Below are 18132 nucleotides of genomic sequence, written 5' to 3' on the forward strand. Positions count from 1 at the left end.
CAGTCTTTGTGGAAAGTGTTTCCCTGCAGATTCCAGCGATAATATGCACACTGTTTTCCCTCTTCCTGTTCTCCACTGACAGTCCTTGAAGAGATCTCCTGGGTCCTTATTTATGAACGTCTTTACCCTTATAGAATGCAGACTGTTTGCTTCCTTCCAAGTAGTAGTTTGCATGGGAGGATGCTTTTAAGCTGGGTTTGGGGGAGGCAAGAGGGGAAGGTAGATGCTGAATAAATTATCTTCCACTCCGTGCTTTCCCTTTTGTTTTTCCTCCACAGTGAGGACTTTAGGTTTTGTTCAGTTTGTTTTTGTTGTTGTTGTTTTGTTTTGTTTTTTGCACAAGTTGCCTGGTATTTCTGTATCTCCCTTTTCCTGTTTTCCGCTGAAGGAAGACTAAGAGTGGAAGGTCTAAGGGAGGTTTCCTCCAGCTCTGAGAGTCTAGCATTGAATAATACAGCAGAATGCCCAGACTGGAAACAAATGGTAACATTGTAATACCCACCCTTGGAAGAACTGGGAAACTTCACTACTCGGAAACTTCCCATGTAAACATCAGTCCCTAGGCTTCATAAATTTAACACATTTAAAACCGAATGTATGCTCTTTTTCCCCAAACTGGCCCCTCCCCTAGTGAGGACAGGAGCAGCACCTCCACTATAGCCTCAGCCTCTGGCCTTCTCAGTTTGCCCAATTCCTAAGGCCCTCCACATGAACATGTTTCTAGAAAGGTACCCTTTCCTCTAACCAGGCTGATATTTCCAATCTGGAGTCTTGTTACTTCTCACCTGAACCACTGCAATAAATCCAGGAAGTCTCTGTTGACCACATGTCCTTCTCTCTCCAGATATGCTAGAATGCTCTACTGTGCTGTCCTAGGGGGTGGCCACTAGCCACATAAGGCTGTTGAGCTCTTGAAATGTGGCTACCCCAAATAGAGACGTGCCATAAGTTTAAAATACATACTGGGTTTTAAAGACTTAGGACCAAAAAAAACAAATAAACAAACAACAACAACAACAAAAAAAAACCCACAAAAAAACCAGGGGTGGTGTGTACAAAATATCTCAATAAATCATCTATTTCTTATGTATTGAAATGATACCATTTGGGGAATACTGGATTAAATAAAATACAGTGTTAAAATTAATGACCCCATTTTTTTTAACTTTTAAAATGTAGCATCTAGGGACACCTGGGTGACTAAGTTGGTTAAGTATCCAACTCTTGATTTCGGCTCAGGTCATGTTCTTCAAGCCCCAGGCTGGACTCTGTCCTGACAGTGTGGAGCCTGCTTGGTATTCTTTCTCTCCCTCTCTTTCTGCCCCTCTCCTGCTCGTACTGCCTTTCTCTCAATCTCTCAAAAGAGATAAACATTTAAAAAGTAGCATATAGAACATTTAAAATTATACATGTGATTCATATTATATTCCTATTGGACAACACTGGTCTTCTTTATCTCATTTCTCTCATTTATTTGTATCATTACATTTAACAATTCCTGTTATAAGTATTATTTTGTTTATCTCCCCTTAATGGACAGCCTCTTAGAGCCTTCTGTAGGACTTGCACCTTCTTGCATGTTGTATGTATATTGTATGTCACATCACTGTATCCATGTCGTAAATTACATATTTAGGAGTTCTTGAAGGAACAAAACTCCTAATTTATCCTCTTTTTTTTTTTAATGTTTATTTATTTTTGAGACAGAGAGAGACAGAGCATGAATGGGGGAGGGTCAGAGAGAGAGGGAGACACAGAATCCGAAGCAGGCTCCAGGCTCTGAGCTGTCAGCACAGAGCCCGACGCGGCGCTCGAACTCACGGAGTGTGAAATCATGACCTGAGCCGAAGTCGGACGCTCAACCAACTGAGCCACCCAGGCGCCCCCTAATTTACCCTCTTGATCACCTGCAGTGGGCCAGGCTATGTCAAGTTCATACAAGATTCGCTCCTTTCATTTTAACTCTCCCACTGAGATCCATCGTCGTGTTTTCACATTTTCAAAATGGCGGCGTGGTGACTCATGGAGGCTGGATCATACACCTAGTGAACAAGCAGTAACTCTTGAGCTCTAGCCCTCTAACCCCATCTGACTCCTGAGCCCCTGCTCTTAACAACTGTGTCAGAACTCGCGGTTCTCATGGTCAGTTTCTTCCATATACCTCTGACAGCTTGGATTCCATCAATCTCTGGATCAGAGTTTTTAATGGACTCCCATTGCCCATCAGGAGAAGTTTTGATTCCTAATGCTGGAACTCAGAGCCAGTCACATTAACAGGGGTCTGCACTGCCTAGTCCCAGAGGAGGCCACTGCTTTCATCTCATGCAAGGGCAGCCTCCTGCGGACGTGCATGAAGAAGTCCTGCCAGCTAGGACCCAGACTTTCTAAAAGAGGTGAAACCTCCATCCAGGGAAGGTTGCTGTGTCTCAGCACAGCACAGACTCACAGGCCCCAGTAGGCGTGGAAGACCTTTATAGGCTATTGCCAGCCTCCTGTTTTATGGAAAAGAGAAAGTTAGTCTCAGATGAAGAAGAATTTTTTTTGGTAAGGTTACACAATTTTTCAGTGGCAGAACCTTTGCCAGAACACAATTGTCTTGACTTTTGTTGTAAAGGTCTCCCTCTGGCCCCACTGTTTCTTGGATATTCAGAAATGAAGAAGGCATTTCTATGTAGGAACAGATTATCTCCACAGCTACAGTACTTCACCCTTTATCAGAAGAACCACCTAACTTTTTATTAAGGACAGCAGCAGTCCTTAATTGCTAGATTTTCAGAGAACGGGGCCATGCTTGTGTCATTTACATGGTGTGGGGACCAGAGACCATGTTTGTTTCTATTTGGTTACTAACTGGCTTTCTCATAACTTTGATTTCACCAAAACTTTGGCCACAGACGAAGGCTAGTCCATCTGCCCCACCCCCCTCGCCCCCAGCAGCCCATCACCTTCCTGTTTCAGTTCTCTTACTAACTGAAACATGGTTCCTGTTTTCTTTCATTCAAGTTCACAAGTGAATCGGATTCACCCATCTTGTCCTTTTGAGCCAGATTACACAGGTTAAAACAATCAGTGGTCAATTTAAGACCACTCACTGGTTGGTTATCACCAAACTAGAAGCATTTCAATCAGCCATGACTCAAGATGGGCATGGAGACTTCAGATGTTAGAGGCTGTAGAGATAGGTGTTTACTTGGAAGAAGCTAGAATGGATAAGCACTAGAAGACTGGAATGATATGGAGTGGACAATAATGATGGAATGATCATCAGCAGACATGTGCTTCCCAATTCCTTGGTGCTTGTGAACACAAGTCCTGTTTGCACTGATCCCATTACACCATTATCCATCTCCTTAGACGACTGTCTCACTGTTGTTCGGGTACTGTCTACAGATCAGAGACACATAAGCAGTCTACGGATCCCTCATGTCCAACCCACGCCTGGCACTGTGACACGTTACTGCTGAATGAAGGAACTGACAAATAAGAAAGCTTTATAGATATTTACTGCTCTGAGACAAAAGGGAAATTTATATACAGGCCTTTGATACCACAAATGAAGTTACATTATGTTGAGCATCTGTTTATCATTGCCATTTTTGCCCTAATTTTCCCTCAGGTATTTTAGCTCATGCAAAAAAAAAAAAAAAAAAAAAAATTAAAATAAGATCTTTCTCTTTCCACACATTCATATACAGTGCTTATTCACAGTCTGAGATGTCACAGCTGACATGACTTCCTGTATGTGTTGATGTATTTTATTCATCTTAATGATTAACATTTTAAAATATCACAGTGAGAAAAAGAGTGTCTTAAGGATTGAGTAGAGCACAAATAATAAGTCCTTCATTGCACACAGTGTATTTAATCATCTTATTTTTTTTTTTTTTTTTTTTTTTTTTTGGGACAGAGAGAGACAGAGCATGAACGGGGGAGGGGCAGAGAGAGAGGGAGACACAGAATCGGAAACAGGCTCCAGGCTCCGAGCCATCAGCCCAGAGCCTGACGCGGGGCTTGAACTCACGGACCGCAAGATCGTGACCTGGCTGAAGTCGGACGCTTAACCGACTGCGCCACCCAGGCGCCCCTTTAATCATCTTATTAATGGAAGTTTACTTAATTATTTGAAGAGATAAAAGTAAATAATCACAATGATTCTACGTGTTTGGGGTCTGGGAACTTAAGCTGGATTCCGATGATTCTTTGTGGCCATGAAAGCCTGAAAATACAAAGGCTGATTGTACATACTTTAAAAATAAATGAAATTCATATGTAACAGATTATTTTCAATATCAAATACAATTTTGGAGCTAAGATGATCCTTGAAGATGCATCAGGCAGTCTCGTTATACTAAGATAACGAGTTATCTCCAGAGTTTGGGAGTCAGGTAAAGTCAAAGCATGGGTTTTGCTCTCACGTAAACTTGAATTTCAGTTGTGGCCTTGCTAGTGATTGAGGGTTTACTCAACCCCTCTGACCCTGACTTTCCTTAGGGGTAAAATTTGGGTGATACTTACATACAAGTTGTGGTAAGTATATAATTAAATGGTCTGTACCAAGCCCTGAGTATCTTGCCCAGCACTAGGAAAATCAAGCACCTGGTCAAGGATAATCCCTACTATAATTATCTAATTTTATGGGGCCCGTAAGTGATGCAACCAGGATTTGGACCCAGGTCTGCCCAACACCAGGCAGTAAGCGATCTTTGCACTTTCAAAGCTGACACTCATGTGGTTCTCTATTTCTCTAGAAGCAGAGGATCAGAATTAAACATTGCAGCAGTTTTAAAATTTCCACTCGCCCCAGATAACGTTAGGTCATGGATAAGGGGCCCTATTTGCTGCATACTTTGACATGTGAATTTGGTATTAAAGCATGGAGCAAATGACCCTTTCGCAGTCTTTGCTGTGTGTTTTGCACCTGACTGACCAGAAGTGATTATTATCTTAAGCTTATGCTTGCCTCCAAGTGTAGAAATCAGGGAAGAAGAAATATGATTCGATAGTTCTTATGATATTTCCTCTCGCCATTCTCTGTGAGTTCCACAGACATGGAATAATTCCTGTGCTGTGATTTGAAACTAGAGACCAGCTCAGTGCTGAGTGATGAGATCTGAACGGGGAATAAAATATGCTTGAATTAATTTGCATAATAGAACCCGATTGGTTACAAAGCTGTGTTTGTTGAAGTGGAGAGCAGAGCCCCGGAGCTCCCCCGCAAGGGGACACTGCACATGCAGAATGGAGTTTTGAGTTCTGGTGAGGGCCTCGATAATATTCTTAATGTAATGATAACCTGTCTTTAACTGTAAATTAGCTCCCTGGAAATGAAAAGAACAGGTCAGCCTGTCTGATCCTTCCAGCTCTGTGGGGAAGAGAAAGCTGAAAAACCAAAGCTGCTTGCTTTCTGCTAAGCGCTTCCGTCTTTCTTTCTCTACCCGATAACAATTTCCAGCAGGAGTCCAAATATACTTAAACACCCGTATATGTCATTTTCTTTTACGGAGACAAAAGCAGGCACAGCAAGAGGGTTTTATGCTCAAGGCGCAATAGCTTATGACGGGCTATCTGCTCTCAAGATAGAGGGGCGAGACTTCCACTTAGAGCTGGTGGTTTTGCAAATCCATTTTCCTGTCATGTTATTACTCCTGTGACTTTCAACAACATTTATTTTTCCTTCCGAGCAATATGCTCCCACCATAAAGTAAAGTCCTCCTATATGTTTTAGTGGAACCCCAATGCTTAGACATCCTGGCACACTGCTAAAAAGTGCTTTAATGGAAGGATTGTTTGAGAATCGACTTGGGGGTCTTTATTAAAACCAATTAGAACACTGATATATTTCCCTGATTATTACCAATGTCAAGACCTTCTTAGGAGGGCAGCCTCCTATTAATTTTCATGTGTGATTCCTGCAAACTCTCTACCATTGAATATATCAATCAGATTTCTAGATTTTAGAAGTGTTTCTTTAAAGAAGAAAAATGAATCTCCTTGAACACACTTTTTAAACGTATATACTTAGAAATTCTGAAACAGAGCATTTAAAAATAAAAAGCAACGATTAAGTTTTGTGTAATGTGTTAAGGACCTGGTTGTACTGTGTTGTTGATGGACTGATGTAATTACTTCCTGTTCGTCTTCACTTTGGTCACTGCTATAAAATGCTTTATCTTCCTCTTCTGGGTTTGGTTTTAGTATTTTAGTCACCCCCAGTGCCACCAAAACTTAAACTGTTCTCGTTGTAAGACTATTATGTGTGTATCAGGATGCATGTCTATGTATGAACTGCAGTCTTTTCTTCTCCGAAGGACAGTATGGGGCACAGGATTATAGGTGACAAGGATGCAGACCTTGGAGCCAAGTACGTAGGGTTCGTGTCCCAGTCGCTCTACTTACTGGTTCTGTAACCATGGGCAAGTTGCTAAATCTTGCTATGCCTCAGACTGCTTACCTATAAAATGGGACTTGCAATAGTACTATTTTGTAGGGTTATTGTGAAAATTTCATGACTCAACTCGTGGAAAGCACTTAGAAGAGTGTTAGCCAGAAAATAATCCGGTACAAATATTAACTTTTATTACTATTTTCATCAGAGTCATATTATTAGTATATACCACGTTCTAATGTTGGTTTACTTCAGGTGCCCGCTAGCTTACAGTATCTGTACCACAGGAGCCACATCAGTTCTTTATGAATTCAGACACAAACAAATGGCAGGAGTTAGTATTGTTCACTGGTTACGAACACAGACGCCAGAGCCAGATGGCATGTGTTCAAATCCCAGCTCTGCTCTTTCCCGGAAGTGTAGCCTCACACAAATTGCTTCATTTATCCAGGCCCCAGCTTCCTCATCCTTTATAATAAGAATATTCATAGTACCTATTCAGAAGTTTGTTGTAGAAATAAATGGCTGAATTACTATTTGTAAAGTTTTTAGAACAATAGCTAGAAAAAGCTTTCACTGAGTGAATTTTCATTCTGAAAATGAATATGTATTTTTTAAATTATGTCTTAAAATTCATCTTATACATGCCTGAGGCTAATAATTAAAATAACTTTTACATATTACATTTACTTATTGAAGAAGCACTTTGAAATAATGGGTTTAATGAGTTACTTTTACTTATTTTAATTAAAAAATATTTATTTATTTTAGAGAGAGAGGACACACATCCACAAGCGGGGGAGGGGCAGAGAGAGAGGCAGACAGAGGATCCCATGTGGGCTCTGCGCTGACAGTAGAGAGCCCAATGCAGGGCTCAGACCCACGAGGCATGAGATCCTGACCTGAGCTGAAGTCAGACACTCAACTGACTGAGCCACCCAGGCACCCCTCAATGAGTTACTTTATGTCTTTTATTATTTTCTTTAATGTTTAGTTATTTTTGAGAGACAGAGAGAGACAGAGCACGAGTGGGGAAGGGGCAGAGAGGGAGGGAGACACAGACTCCAAAGCAGGCTCCAGCCTCTGAGCTATTGCCACAGAACCCAACGTGGGGCTGCAAGATCATGACCTGAGCCGAAGTCGACTGAGCCACCCAGGTGCCTGTCAATGAGTTACTTTTAAAAGCAAGTTGTTTTTGGTATTCTTTCCAAGAAAAGAAAATCGACAATTTCATATTTTCAATAGTGGGTTTGTTGTTTATTGGTCATGTGGAAACTCTTAAATTCATTAGCTAGAATTTTTTTTATCAAGGGAAAAAAGTTGTCATCTAGTTTTAACACTTCTGGTGTCAGAAATAATTGTGCTTTACAGCAAAATGGAAGCCAGAAGAAAGAGGTGCAGAAATATGAACTTTAATTAAACCCTTTCTTTCAAATATACTTCACAGTTTATATGCAAGAATAATTTATCACCATGTGAATGAACACTTAATACTTGGCATGGTGTAAAATGGGCAGGGATCTTGTTGCACCATATGGTCTTTTCTCTTGCTTCTTCTTAAGATTCTACGGTGGCAGTATTAAGTTTACTTGAAGTATGTGGCTCAAATCATACATTCAGCTTTTATTAATGGTTTGCTTTCGAAAGTGCAGGCACTGGACCTATAATCATGTATAAAGTATAATCCCAACCATGAAGAGGCATCCAGTTTAGTAAGGAGATGGTGTATGAATCAGAAGAAATCCCCAACAATCTCTCACTGGAGCTCCAACCATGAATCTGAAACTGGAAGCCATTTGTAGAAAATGTCACCCAACAGCTTCATTTTAGAGAGAACGTACCAATGCGAGAATGATGAGGTCCCATGACAAGCTGCTGGCAGATCCTTGACGATATATCTGGCTTCCTGACTTAAGCCCGAGGATCTTTGTATTGCTTCACATTGACTCATTTTGTGATCTAACTGCTCCTGGGTCCCTATCTGTGCTTTTTCCACACAGTTTGGATTGCAAGAAACAGCATTTGATGTATTATTAATATGCCCAAGTCTGAGGATGAAGCTGTTAAATGATGACACTGCCTTTTCAGTCTTTCTCTCTCTTCCACACAGCCTTTTGCATACCCTGAAATGTCTGTCTACAACAAATATTGGACTCCATATTCTTTGAAAAGAGACTAACAGAATACATCATACCGTGTACAGGGGGCAGTGACGGACTTCTGAAAACCTAGATATGTTTTCCCATATTATAAAGGAGGCAGAGAAGCTTGGGTTGGTAAAGTCAAAGACCACCATAAGGGACAATGTTCTACTCCAACAAATTAGAATTCCACCAATTCCTTTGTTTTCTAGACTACTAAGACCAGACGGATACCATGTGGTATCCCCCATGTAACTCTTATTCCTCAATTCGTCTCTTAGAGAAAGCACCTCACCATCCTTTTCTGGGCATCTCAATCTGTAAGGCAAGAACACCTCCTTATACTGAGTAAGACCTGTGGGCTTGGATTGTGGCACTCTAGGAGGAGAGGAAGAGACCCGGTGTGTGCCCTGCTCTGTATGCAGCCCCATATGTGTGCAGCAATTCTTGTCATCAACATTGTCGAGACAAGACCACTCCAGAGCCTCAGAGTGCCTGAATGAAATCCCAAGGCCTTCTATATTATAAGATATAGAAGTGGTATTCCAATCCAGGTCTATCTGATCTTCAAATCTAGGTACATTCCACTATGCCAAGATTCAGGATGCTTCCTGTCTGTTCTCTTCCCTTCCCGCCTCCCCACTACTACCACTACATTCATACTGGATAGCTAAGAATTAAATGATTTTTTTTCGACACTGCTCAACAAGCTCACCAGTGTCATTTAGACCCACCAGTGCTGAAATGAAGTGTCATCCTCAGTATCAGTGTGTTACCCTCCGTGTCCAACAATCTTTAGTGATTCACCTCCTTCAGTGGTGGGTGTGGTAATGGGGATTGATTGCCTGGTTCTGGGAGCTAGGGTTTCAGCTGGAGTGTGGGTGGTGTACCAAAGGAAGAGGTTGATTGTCCAGAAGAAAATGCAGGGCGCTAGGGAGGGGAACAAGCAAGGGGAGTTGCATAGGGAATAATTAACTTTCCAGCACCAGCAAGACTAAGTCTACTGAAGAAGTCCAGGAACCCGAGGCAGGAATTAAGGACCAGAGTAACTATAGGTCAGAAACCCACAAGAGGGATGGAAGGCTCATCTTTCTACTCATGAGTAGCTGAGCCATTGCTGAGTGCCAGGAACAAGACCTTTGGATCAGTCAGTGGGGTATGCTCTTGCATTTTGCATCTCCTGGTTGGAAAAAGCTTGTAAAGTATCCTTTTTAAGACTGCCAGGTTAAGGATCTTCAGCTTCTTGGGTAGACCTTTGATCAAACAAAAGCAAATCTTGTTCATTAAGTTGACTCTGTAGCATTCACCGATCCACCAATGAGAACTTGATTGATTATTTAATTGGCAAGTGTTTCAGTGACCATGAGTGGTTTCTCGGCATCTGCCCCAACCTCCTTTCTCTGGCAGGTTCCATTGCTGCCTTTCTCCTTCCTTACACCACACAGTCATGCTGACCAGCATTAGGACATGCTGTGCTTATGAAGAGCTCTGGGCTTTGGGTCACACTGTTTCTCCTGCATGGCCAACCCATCCACTCCGTTCTGATCACAGTAACTCACTTGAGGGTGGAGCACAGCCAGCCTGCACTCCAGGAGTCTCCCACAACTGCCTCTACTCTCTGCCGTCTCCACCCTCAATCCCCATGGATTAGATGTTCCTCTCCTGGACTCCCATAATGCCCCAAGTTTCCCCATTATGAAAACATACCCTAGCGTAACTGTGATCAATAATAATAATAAATAAATATGGAATGCTTGCTTTGTACCAGACATCGTGCTAAGGGATTTAGAGGCACTAGTCATTTAATCCCCGTGTCAACCTTGCAGTGAGTACGATTAGCATCCCCATTTCATAAATGAGTAAGCAGAGCTCAAAGAGCTGGTGTTTACCCCAAACCTGGAGCTGGTTTGTAGGTGGCAAAACTGCCACCGAGACCCTGGCAGCTGGATTCCACAGCACACGTGTTCATCCTCATAAAGACCTTGAGGGATTTCCTTGTGTGTTTATCCCACCCGCCATGTGACAAGCTGCAAGAGAGAGCAGGGACTGTTTCTTACTCAGCCTGCCCCCTCACTACCCAGAAGGAAGCGCTCCTGTGGTCCAGCGTTTATGGGATGGGATTGAAATGAATTGGGGATGGAGCCCGCAGCTAATCTGACCTTTCTCTCTGCCCGCAGAAGCCGACTGGGGAAGTGGGCAGCCCTGACCGTGATGTGCTCAGCCAGCAGAGACATTCCATTCCGAGAGAGGTCTGCCTGACACGTCTGGGAGGCCACCATCAGCCAGGCCGCCACAGGGTTGGTGAAAGGGGTGACAGCCGCATTCTCCTGTGCCTACCACATAACCAAAAATGAAGGAGCACTACTGTTTACAAGCCGCCCTGGTGTGCCTGGGCGTGCTGTGCCACAGCCAGGCCTTCACCACCGAGCGACGGAGCCACTTGCGACCCTCGTTCCACGGGCACCACGAGAAAGGCAAGGAGGGGCAGGTGCTGCAGCGCTCCAAGAGAGGCTGGGTCTGGAACCAGTTCTTCGTGATCGAGGAGTACACCGGGCCTGACCCCGTGCTCGTGGGCAGGGTAAGGCTGCTGCTAGGCAGCGTTTGTCTCTGTCGCCACAGTTCCAATAGTAGGGTATGGCCAAAAAAGAAAATTTCTAGGTGGGAAAACACTAATGGCGCTTCAGTAAAAACCATAAAATCAATGTTTAAACAGCCTTTCAGGGGCACCTGGTGGCTCAGTGGGTTAAGCATCTGACTTCAGCTCAGGTCATGATCTCATGGTTCACGAGTTTGAGACCCACATCGGGCTATGTGCTGACAGCTCAGAGCCTGAAGCCTGCCTCTTGGGGAGCCTGGGTGGCTCCCCATGTCGGTTGGACATCCGACTTCAGCTCAGGTCATGATCTCACTGTTCCTGGATTCAAGCCCCACGTCGGGCTCTGTGCTGACAGCTCGGAGCCTGGAGCCTGCTTTGGATTCTGTGTCTTCCTCTCTCTCTGTCCCTCCCTTGCTCATGCTCTGTCCTCTCTCTCTCAAAACTAAACATTAAAAAAAAAAATAAACAGCCTTTCAGACTTTTTAATTTTTCAATTCATAGTCATCCATGTTAAGAACACTTACATTTTCCACTGAATGTTATACCATGGAACTCCATTTTTAATAGCTGCACAATAGTCTACTAATTAGCCATCATTTATTGGCCCATTCTCCAAAGGAAGACATGTCCCTGCCTACACCCTATCTCCAACTCTGGTGCCCTTCTCCACTCTTTATGAAAGCTTGCCTTTTTGCATTACACATGTTTATTTATTCATCAGTCTCCCTCACTGGACTGGCCCAATGTCCTGTGTCCCGAGGTCCTGGTACTAAGCCTAGTTTTGGGGAAGCCTTTGTAAATATCTGATGAGACAAATGGATGTGTCTTCAGAATGGATGAGATTTTATCCACTTGAGCTTAGGGATGGCAAAAGCCAGTTGGATGAATTGAGTTCTAGCAGTACTCAGACTCTGCATTCTCTGTGTAACCCCTCCAAAAAAGTGCAAGAGTAGAAAGTCCACAATACATTAAAAAAATTATTGTCCATTATCATTTATGATAAAGCATGCAACCATCTTTCAGAGAAGAGAGTGACATTAACTACAAGGAGATGAGTGGTCATCTACACAAGAATGAACACCTACTATGCTCAGGGAAAGAGCTAAGCAAACGGTAGACTAGCATAAAATAGTCCCTGACCTCAAAGGGTTCAGAGGCTAGTAGAAAGGCAAACTTATCTAACGAAAAACAAAAACAAACAAACAAACAAAACCCCACCTAAAACTAAAATAATGAAGAAATTCAACAGAAGTGATGATACTTTTACCTGGTAATGTTTGGGAGGGATGAAGGAAGGTTTTATAAAGAACATGATAATAACTTGTAACCTGAGAGATGAATGAGTAGGAGTTATCCAGTGAAGGGGGAAAAGTACAAGAATAGATCTGGAGGGTGCTAATTTCTGAGTCTTGTATATTCCATTGAGTTATTTCAGTTGTTCTTTAACATGAGAGCGGTAATCCATATTTATGTAATTGACTTATTTGGAAGAGGTTCATAGTAGCATCTGAGTAATGTTCAGGGTTGGGGAAATGCCTTTTCAAAGAGATGTACCAAAGGAGTTTCATTCATGTATACCCCAAAATGGAAAGATTATACCCAAAATAGAAGTAGTCTTGGGAAATGGGAACCCGGGGAAATGATTGGCATGTGAATTCCCTACGTGAGGAGATGGGCTCTGTGCCCAGAGAGGAAGACAAGACTTCAGTCATGGCAGGGGCTGTGCAGCTTGAACACCATGGAGAGCTGTGCGTAAATTTTTCTGAGAATATAGAACCTTTGCCTTAAGGACTTTCTCAGTGGAGAATGGTGTGTTCGTTAGGGTGGAAGATTGTAGGAGAGACAGGACCTGGAGAGCCATTTCCTTATCTCTGTGGAACAAACAGTTGGCAAGCCCACTAAAAGGGATCATAGGACAAAACATGGAGAAGAGGAAGCAGTGAATGGGCTTTGAAATCCTGGTACCTGAGATTGAGTGTGAGATGTCCGATTGGAGAGGGGAAGAAGAAAAAAAAAAAGGGGGCTGGATCCTATGGATCTTCCTTTTGAGATAATGTGGAGATATATATATATATATATATATATATATATATATATATATACACACACAAATATATATATATAAAACTATATATATAACTATAGATAGATATAGATATAGATGATATAGATTAGATAAAGATATAGATGATATAGATATAGATATTGATATCTATATATATATTTCCCCATGAATAGAGGGAATAGACTAGATGACCTTTGATTTGACAGCATTCAAGGTTGAGTGCTTTATGATGCTCTGAAAAAGTAGAATTTGGCAAGGGATGGACTTTCAGATTTCTTGCAGGAAGCACAGTCTGTGTCGTGCTGTGCCCTGCAGAGGGGGAAGCCAGCAGTCTTTGGCATTAGGAATTGGCTGTGTATGCCTCAGCAACTGGGTCCCCTGATAGGAAGGAATGGTTTCCCAAACTGCTTTTTGTGTAGAACCTAATAAATAGTGTTGTCAGTTGTACAGGTCATCTTTGTGGGAGAGAGAAAAAGAAGGAATTTATATCTAACTTTCAAATCCGAAAACAAAGTAGAGAAAGATAAGGAGTGCTGTAAGTTTACACTTTTGCAGTGATTTGGTTGATCATGAACTAGAATCTGTTTAATTCATAAGAAACTTGCCAAGCTCACGTGGAATTCATGAAAGCCCAGAGAAACTTCCCTTCTAGCCACTCCCATTAAAATAAGCATTTATTTCCTTGTTTTTCATTCACAAGACTGAGCCCCTAACTTTTGCCAGGTCTCAGGCAGAGAAAAGGAACAAATGCAAACTGTTTGGGGGGTTGGGGAGAAAGCCAGCCGCATGGCGGCAGGGATCCCGCCCTCACTGTGGAAATTGTATGAAGATCAGAGCAATTCTCTTCATCCTTTAGAAGCCACAAAATAGCTTCATATTTTACTCACAAACTGCCTTATTCATGAGAAATGTATTAACCATCATTTCATGACAACACGTAGCTTGTTATGAATAACAAGTTCTGAAGACAGGTATATTTTTTCAAATTTTCCTGAGAAACACTGTGAACTAAAATCAAAATGGTCTTCCTGATTTGTACCTATAGGTACCCCCTGAGCCGAAATATTTGGTGTTTCACTGAGGTGCTGCAAATCAATTAGATACTTTCTGGGAAACTGAAACCAATACAAACATCTTTAAAAAGCACTGTGTTCTATCTTGCTTTGTGATTCTGAACAAGCTCCCCAGGCTTTGGTTTCCTAACAATAATCAAATTGGTGTTAACAATAATATTTAAATGACATTACTAATAATATCAGTATGAAAATGTCATTGCTAATCAATCAATATTATTATCAATGCCATTTGAATAAAGCTTTTTGGTGTATACTGGGTTTTCTCACATAGTAGGCAGAACCAAGGGCTTTTTAGCCACTTGGCTAGCCTTGAAACCTACAAGAATGGCAAAAGCAATGCTTCTCTCTTCTCACAAAGGGCATAATGAGGGCAGAGGTACTTAAATTAAGATGAAAGCTTCAGACATTGAGATGACATCAAGGGAAGGTAAGGAATTCATTGCTACAGGAAAATCAGACGTGGTCTTTGGGTGAGTCCCATGTTATGAAACACAGAGCAGAGTCCAGGCACAGGATGGGTAGTCAGGAGAACTGGACGATGCTCTGGCCCTGTGAAGTGTGGAGTTAGGCAAGTACCGTCATATTTCTCTGGGCTCTGTCAAAGGAGGGGGAAAACCTGAACATATGTAAGGTTCTCTCAATAGTCTAAGAAGCTTCATATTTATCAACCCGTCCTACTCACCTTATGCCTATGATCAGAATGAGAGCTTCTTCCTGACAGGCCACATCCCCAGACCCTCATGTGCCTCACAGAGTGTCTTATGGAAAGGTCTGATCGATGAATTGCTTATCGTAACGAAAGCCTAGAAACAACCTCAGTGTCCTTTGGAAGAAGACAGCTAAAATGAGATGATAGCATGCATCCAGTGGATGTAGCAGTCCGAAAGGTCACCTGAATTTACTGTTATAGGAAAACAGAGGTGCAGAGTGCTATTTGTGCACTATGGCACTTTATTGCATAAAAACAAATGAGGGCATTTATGTATCTGTACAGATATTCTAGCATATGCATAAACCGTATCTTAGATTCACAGGAAACTGGTAACAACTGTTGTGTCTGAGCAGAGAAACTGAAGGGGTGGGAATCAGAACTGAGAAGACTTACTTATGGCATAAATGTTTGTTTTTTATATTTTTATGTCATCTATGTTTCTTTCAAAATAACTTAATATATGTGCATATGTGTATATATTTTGCTTGTGTGCATACCCGTGTGAATATGTGCGTATATTTTGTATGTGTGTATATTTGTGAGGGAAAGTATGACTCATAGAATTTAAAAAACTCAGGATTCAGGTCTGAATGCTGGCTTCACCTCCCCCAGCGGTGTGACTTTGGCCAAGGCAATTGTCTTCTCTAAGATTCCATTTCTTCATTTGTAAAAGGGGGGCAGAGCATCTCCCTCTCAATGGTGTATGTGTGTGTGTGGGCGTCTGTGTGGGTGTGGGTGGACAGCGTGCTGTGGCAAACGGTGTATGAATGAGACTTTGTTTCCCCACGGCATCCCTCATGGAATTACAAATCTTGGTTTCTCTTTTCCTAGCTTCATTCCGATATTGACTCTGGTGATGGGAACATTAAATACATTCTCTCAGGTGAAGGAGCCGGAACCATTTTTGTGATTGATGACAAATCAGGGAACATTCATGCCACCAAGACATTGGACCGGGAAGAGAGAGCCCAGTACACGCTCATGGCACAGGCGGTGGACAGGGACACCAACCGGCCGCTGGAGCCACCGTCGGAGTTCATCGTCAAGGTCCAGGACATTAATGACAACCCGCCCGAGTTCCTGCATGAGACCTATCATGCCAACGTGCCTGAGAGGTCCAACGTGGGTGCGTACATGAGGGGAGACCTGCTCCATCTACAGGCCTCGTGTCCCTGTTGGGGGTGGGGTGGGGGGCTGCTGCCCATATTCTCCCAAATCAAGAAGCAGAATTTATACCGCATCTTCAACGGCATACGACCAAAAAAAGTGTTATTTGTGTAGTTGAAGTTTCAAATATTTAAAATAGATCTGGGATTTTAATATCTAGTCTTCGAAAACATAAGAAGTGTGGCAGAATGGCAAGAACCTGACGGGCTGCAGGCAATCCTGGTTCTGGCGCTCATTAGCTATGCGACTTGGATCCAGCTCTGTCCATTTTCGCCTTAGTGTCCCCTTCTGTAAAATGGAGTCATAGTTTCTAGTCTTGCAGGATTAGAGGCAATGCAGTTCAGTCACTAGTGTGCACTGATGTCTAATGAGGAACAGTAATCGTAATATTTGTTGCATGTAGACATCATACTAATTGACTTACATGACATTATTGCATTTATTTTTTTGTGATAATCCATCTTTGTAGTGAGGTAGGTCCTATTTGACATACTTTGCAGATGGAAAGCCCAAGCCAGGAACAGGATGACTAATTTATCGAAAGTCATCTGAGCTATTAAGTGGCTCCAGAATACACACTTAATCAGGACACTATGCCACCATCTGTTAGGATAATTTAGAAGCGGATATGTCCTTCCATCATGCCTGAAGACACTCTCCATTGTCAAAGGATACTTCTCTCAAGGATTTCTTCAACAAGCCACCTTTTCCTGGCAACAACTTTTGTCTGGCTTTATAGAATGCATTCATTTGTGGTCTTTTGAGAAATATGCCTCATATTAAGAAGGGGTTGTCTTTCAGACAGTGATCATGGCTGTTCTGGTCAGGGAATGAGTCTGATTATATGAATCAGAGATTTTAGAGCGCAAATGAACTTAAGAATCATCAGGGCCAAACTGCCCATTTTACCGATGAGAAAACCAAGCACCAAGAATGGAAAACAACCTGTTCAAAACAGTTAGATGCAGAAAGTACCCTAGGGCCCTAAGCTCTTTCCACTTTGCATGTAGAACCTGGGATGTGGATTTTTTTAAGCACCACCCCCCCCTTTTTTTCCCTCCTCCAGATAAAGTTGGGCTTTTCTCATACTTTATGAAGGTGGGGCTGAGTCACTTCTTGCCTTTCTCCCCTGGCTGTGACCGGTCCCTTAGTTTCTTGGTAATTGCCTAGGGATTTTAATGAGAAAAATCCAACAGAAACTAAATCATTAAATAGGGGACTGTAGCATGAGCAACTGAGCCAGAAGGCAAAGCCTGCCATCAAAAAGAACACTCCAGAGAATTCACATTGTTCTCACCTCTGGGAGCTCCTTGATGCTTGGGACTAACACCCAGGCTTTCCATCACGGCTTCTGAGAGTCGAACCTGGTGTCACAGTACCGGGCTGCTGTTTATGGCAGTGGCCCTGACGAGCCAGATGGCGGTGGCCCTGACGAGCCAGGTGAACTGTCACATAGTTCTCATTTTGTCATCTGTAAAGTGAGGATAATGTAAACTGTGACGAGGGTTAAGTAAAATACAAAAGAGTCATAACGGACTGAGTGCAGTTCTAGAAACAAATGAAGCACAACAATGTAATACTTTCCCTAGCTCAGTCACAATGATGCAGGCTAGGCCTATTCTCCTTCATAAATGTCCACTGCCTAGAATAGTGCCTGGTCCTATGGGAAGAGCTTGAGAAAAGTTGTTTGCACGAAATAATGAGTTACAGAAATGTAATGAGAAAAAAAAGCAAGATTTCCTTTTATACCATGTAAAAATCACTGACAGTTGTAAATTAAAGGGTCGTCAGAAGCTGTGTCAACGGGCTCCTTCACCTCCCACCCAGGACCTTGCCCCTCTGCTGGAAATGTCAAGGAAAGACCCTGGGTTTTGTTGGTTGCTCGATGGGGGTTAGGCTAATGACTCTGGCAATAATCGACTTTGCAAAATAGGATTGTAAAATTCCTACCTCTCACACCCAGTTTCTCAAAATACAATTGCTGTCAAAA

General features: G+C 42.5%; 1 protein-coding gene across 2 annotated transcripts in view; it reads left to right on the forward strand.

The window, feature by feature from the left end:
* The window catches only part of CDH11 (cadherin 11), a 154506-nt gene that overhangs the window by 94183 nt on the left and 42191 nt on the right, over positions 1 to 18132 (forward strand). For both annotated transcript variants that reach the window (XM_086689280.1, XM_086689279.1), the window contains 2 exons: positions 10704 to 11104; positions 15807 to 16101. In XM_086689280.1, the coding sequence (XP_086545406.1) occupies positions 10877 to 11104; positions 15807 to 16101 (523 nt within the window). In that variant the 5' untranslated portion in view covers positions 10704 to 10876. The remainder of the gene's footprint in view (positions 1 to 10703; positions 11105 to 15806; positions 16102 to 18132) is intronic.

This window comes from Puma concolor, chromosome E2, assembly GCF_028749965.1.
Source record: "Puma concolor isolate L17-30 chromosome E2, mPumCon1.1.hap2, whole genome shotgun sequence".
NCBI lineage: Eukaryota > Metazoa > Chordata > Mammalia > Carnivora > Felidae > Puma > Puma concolor.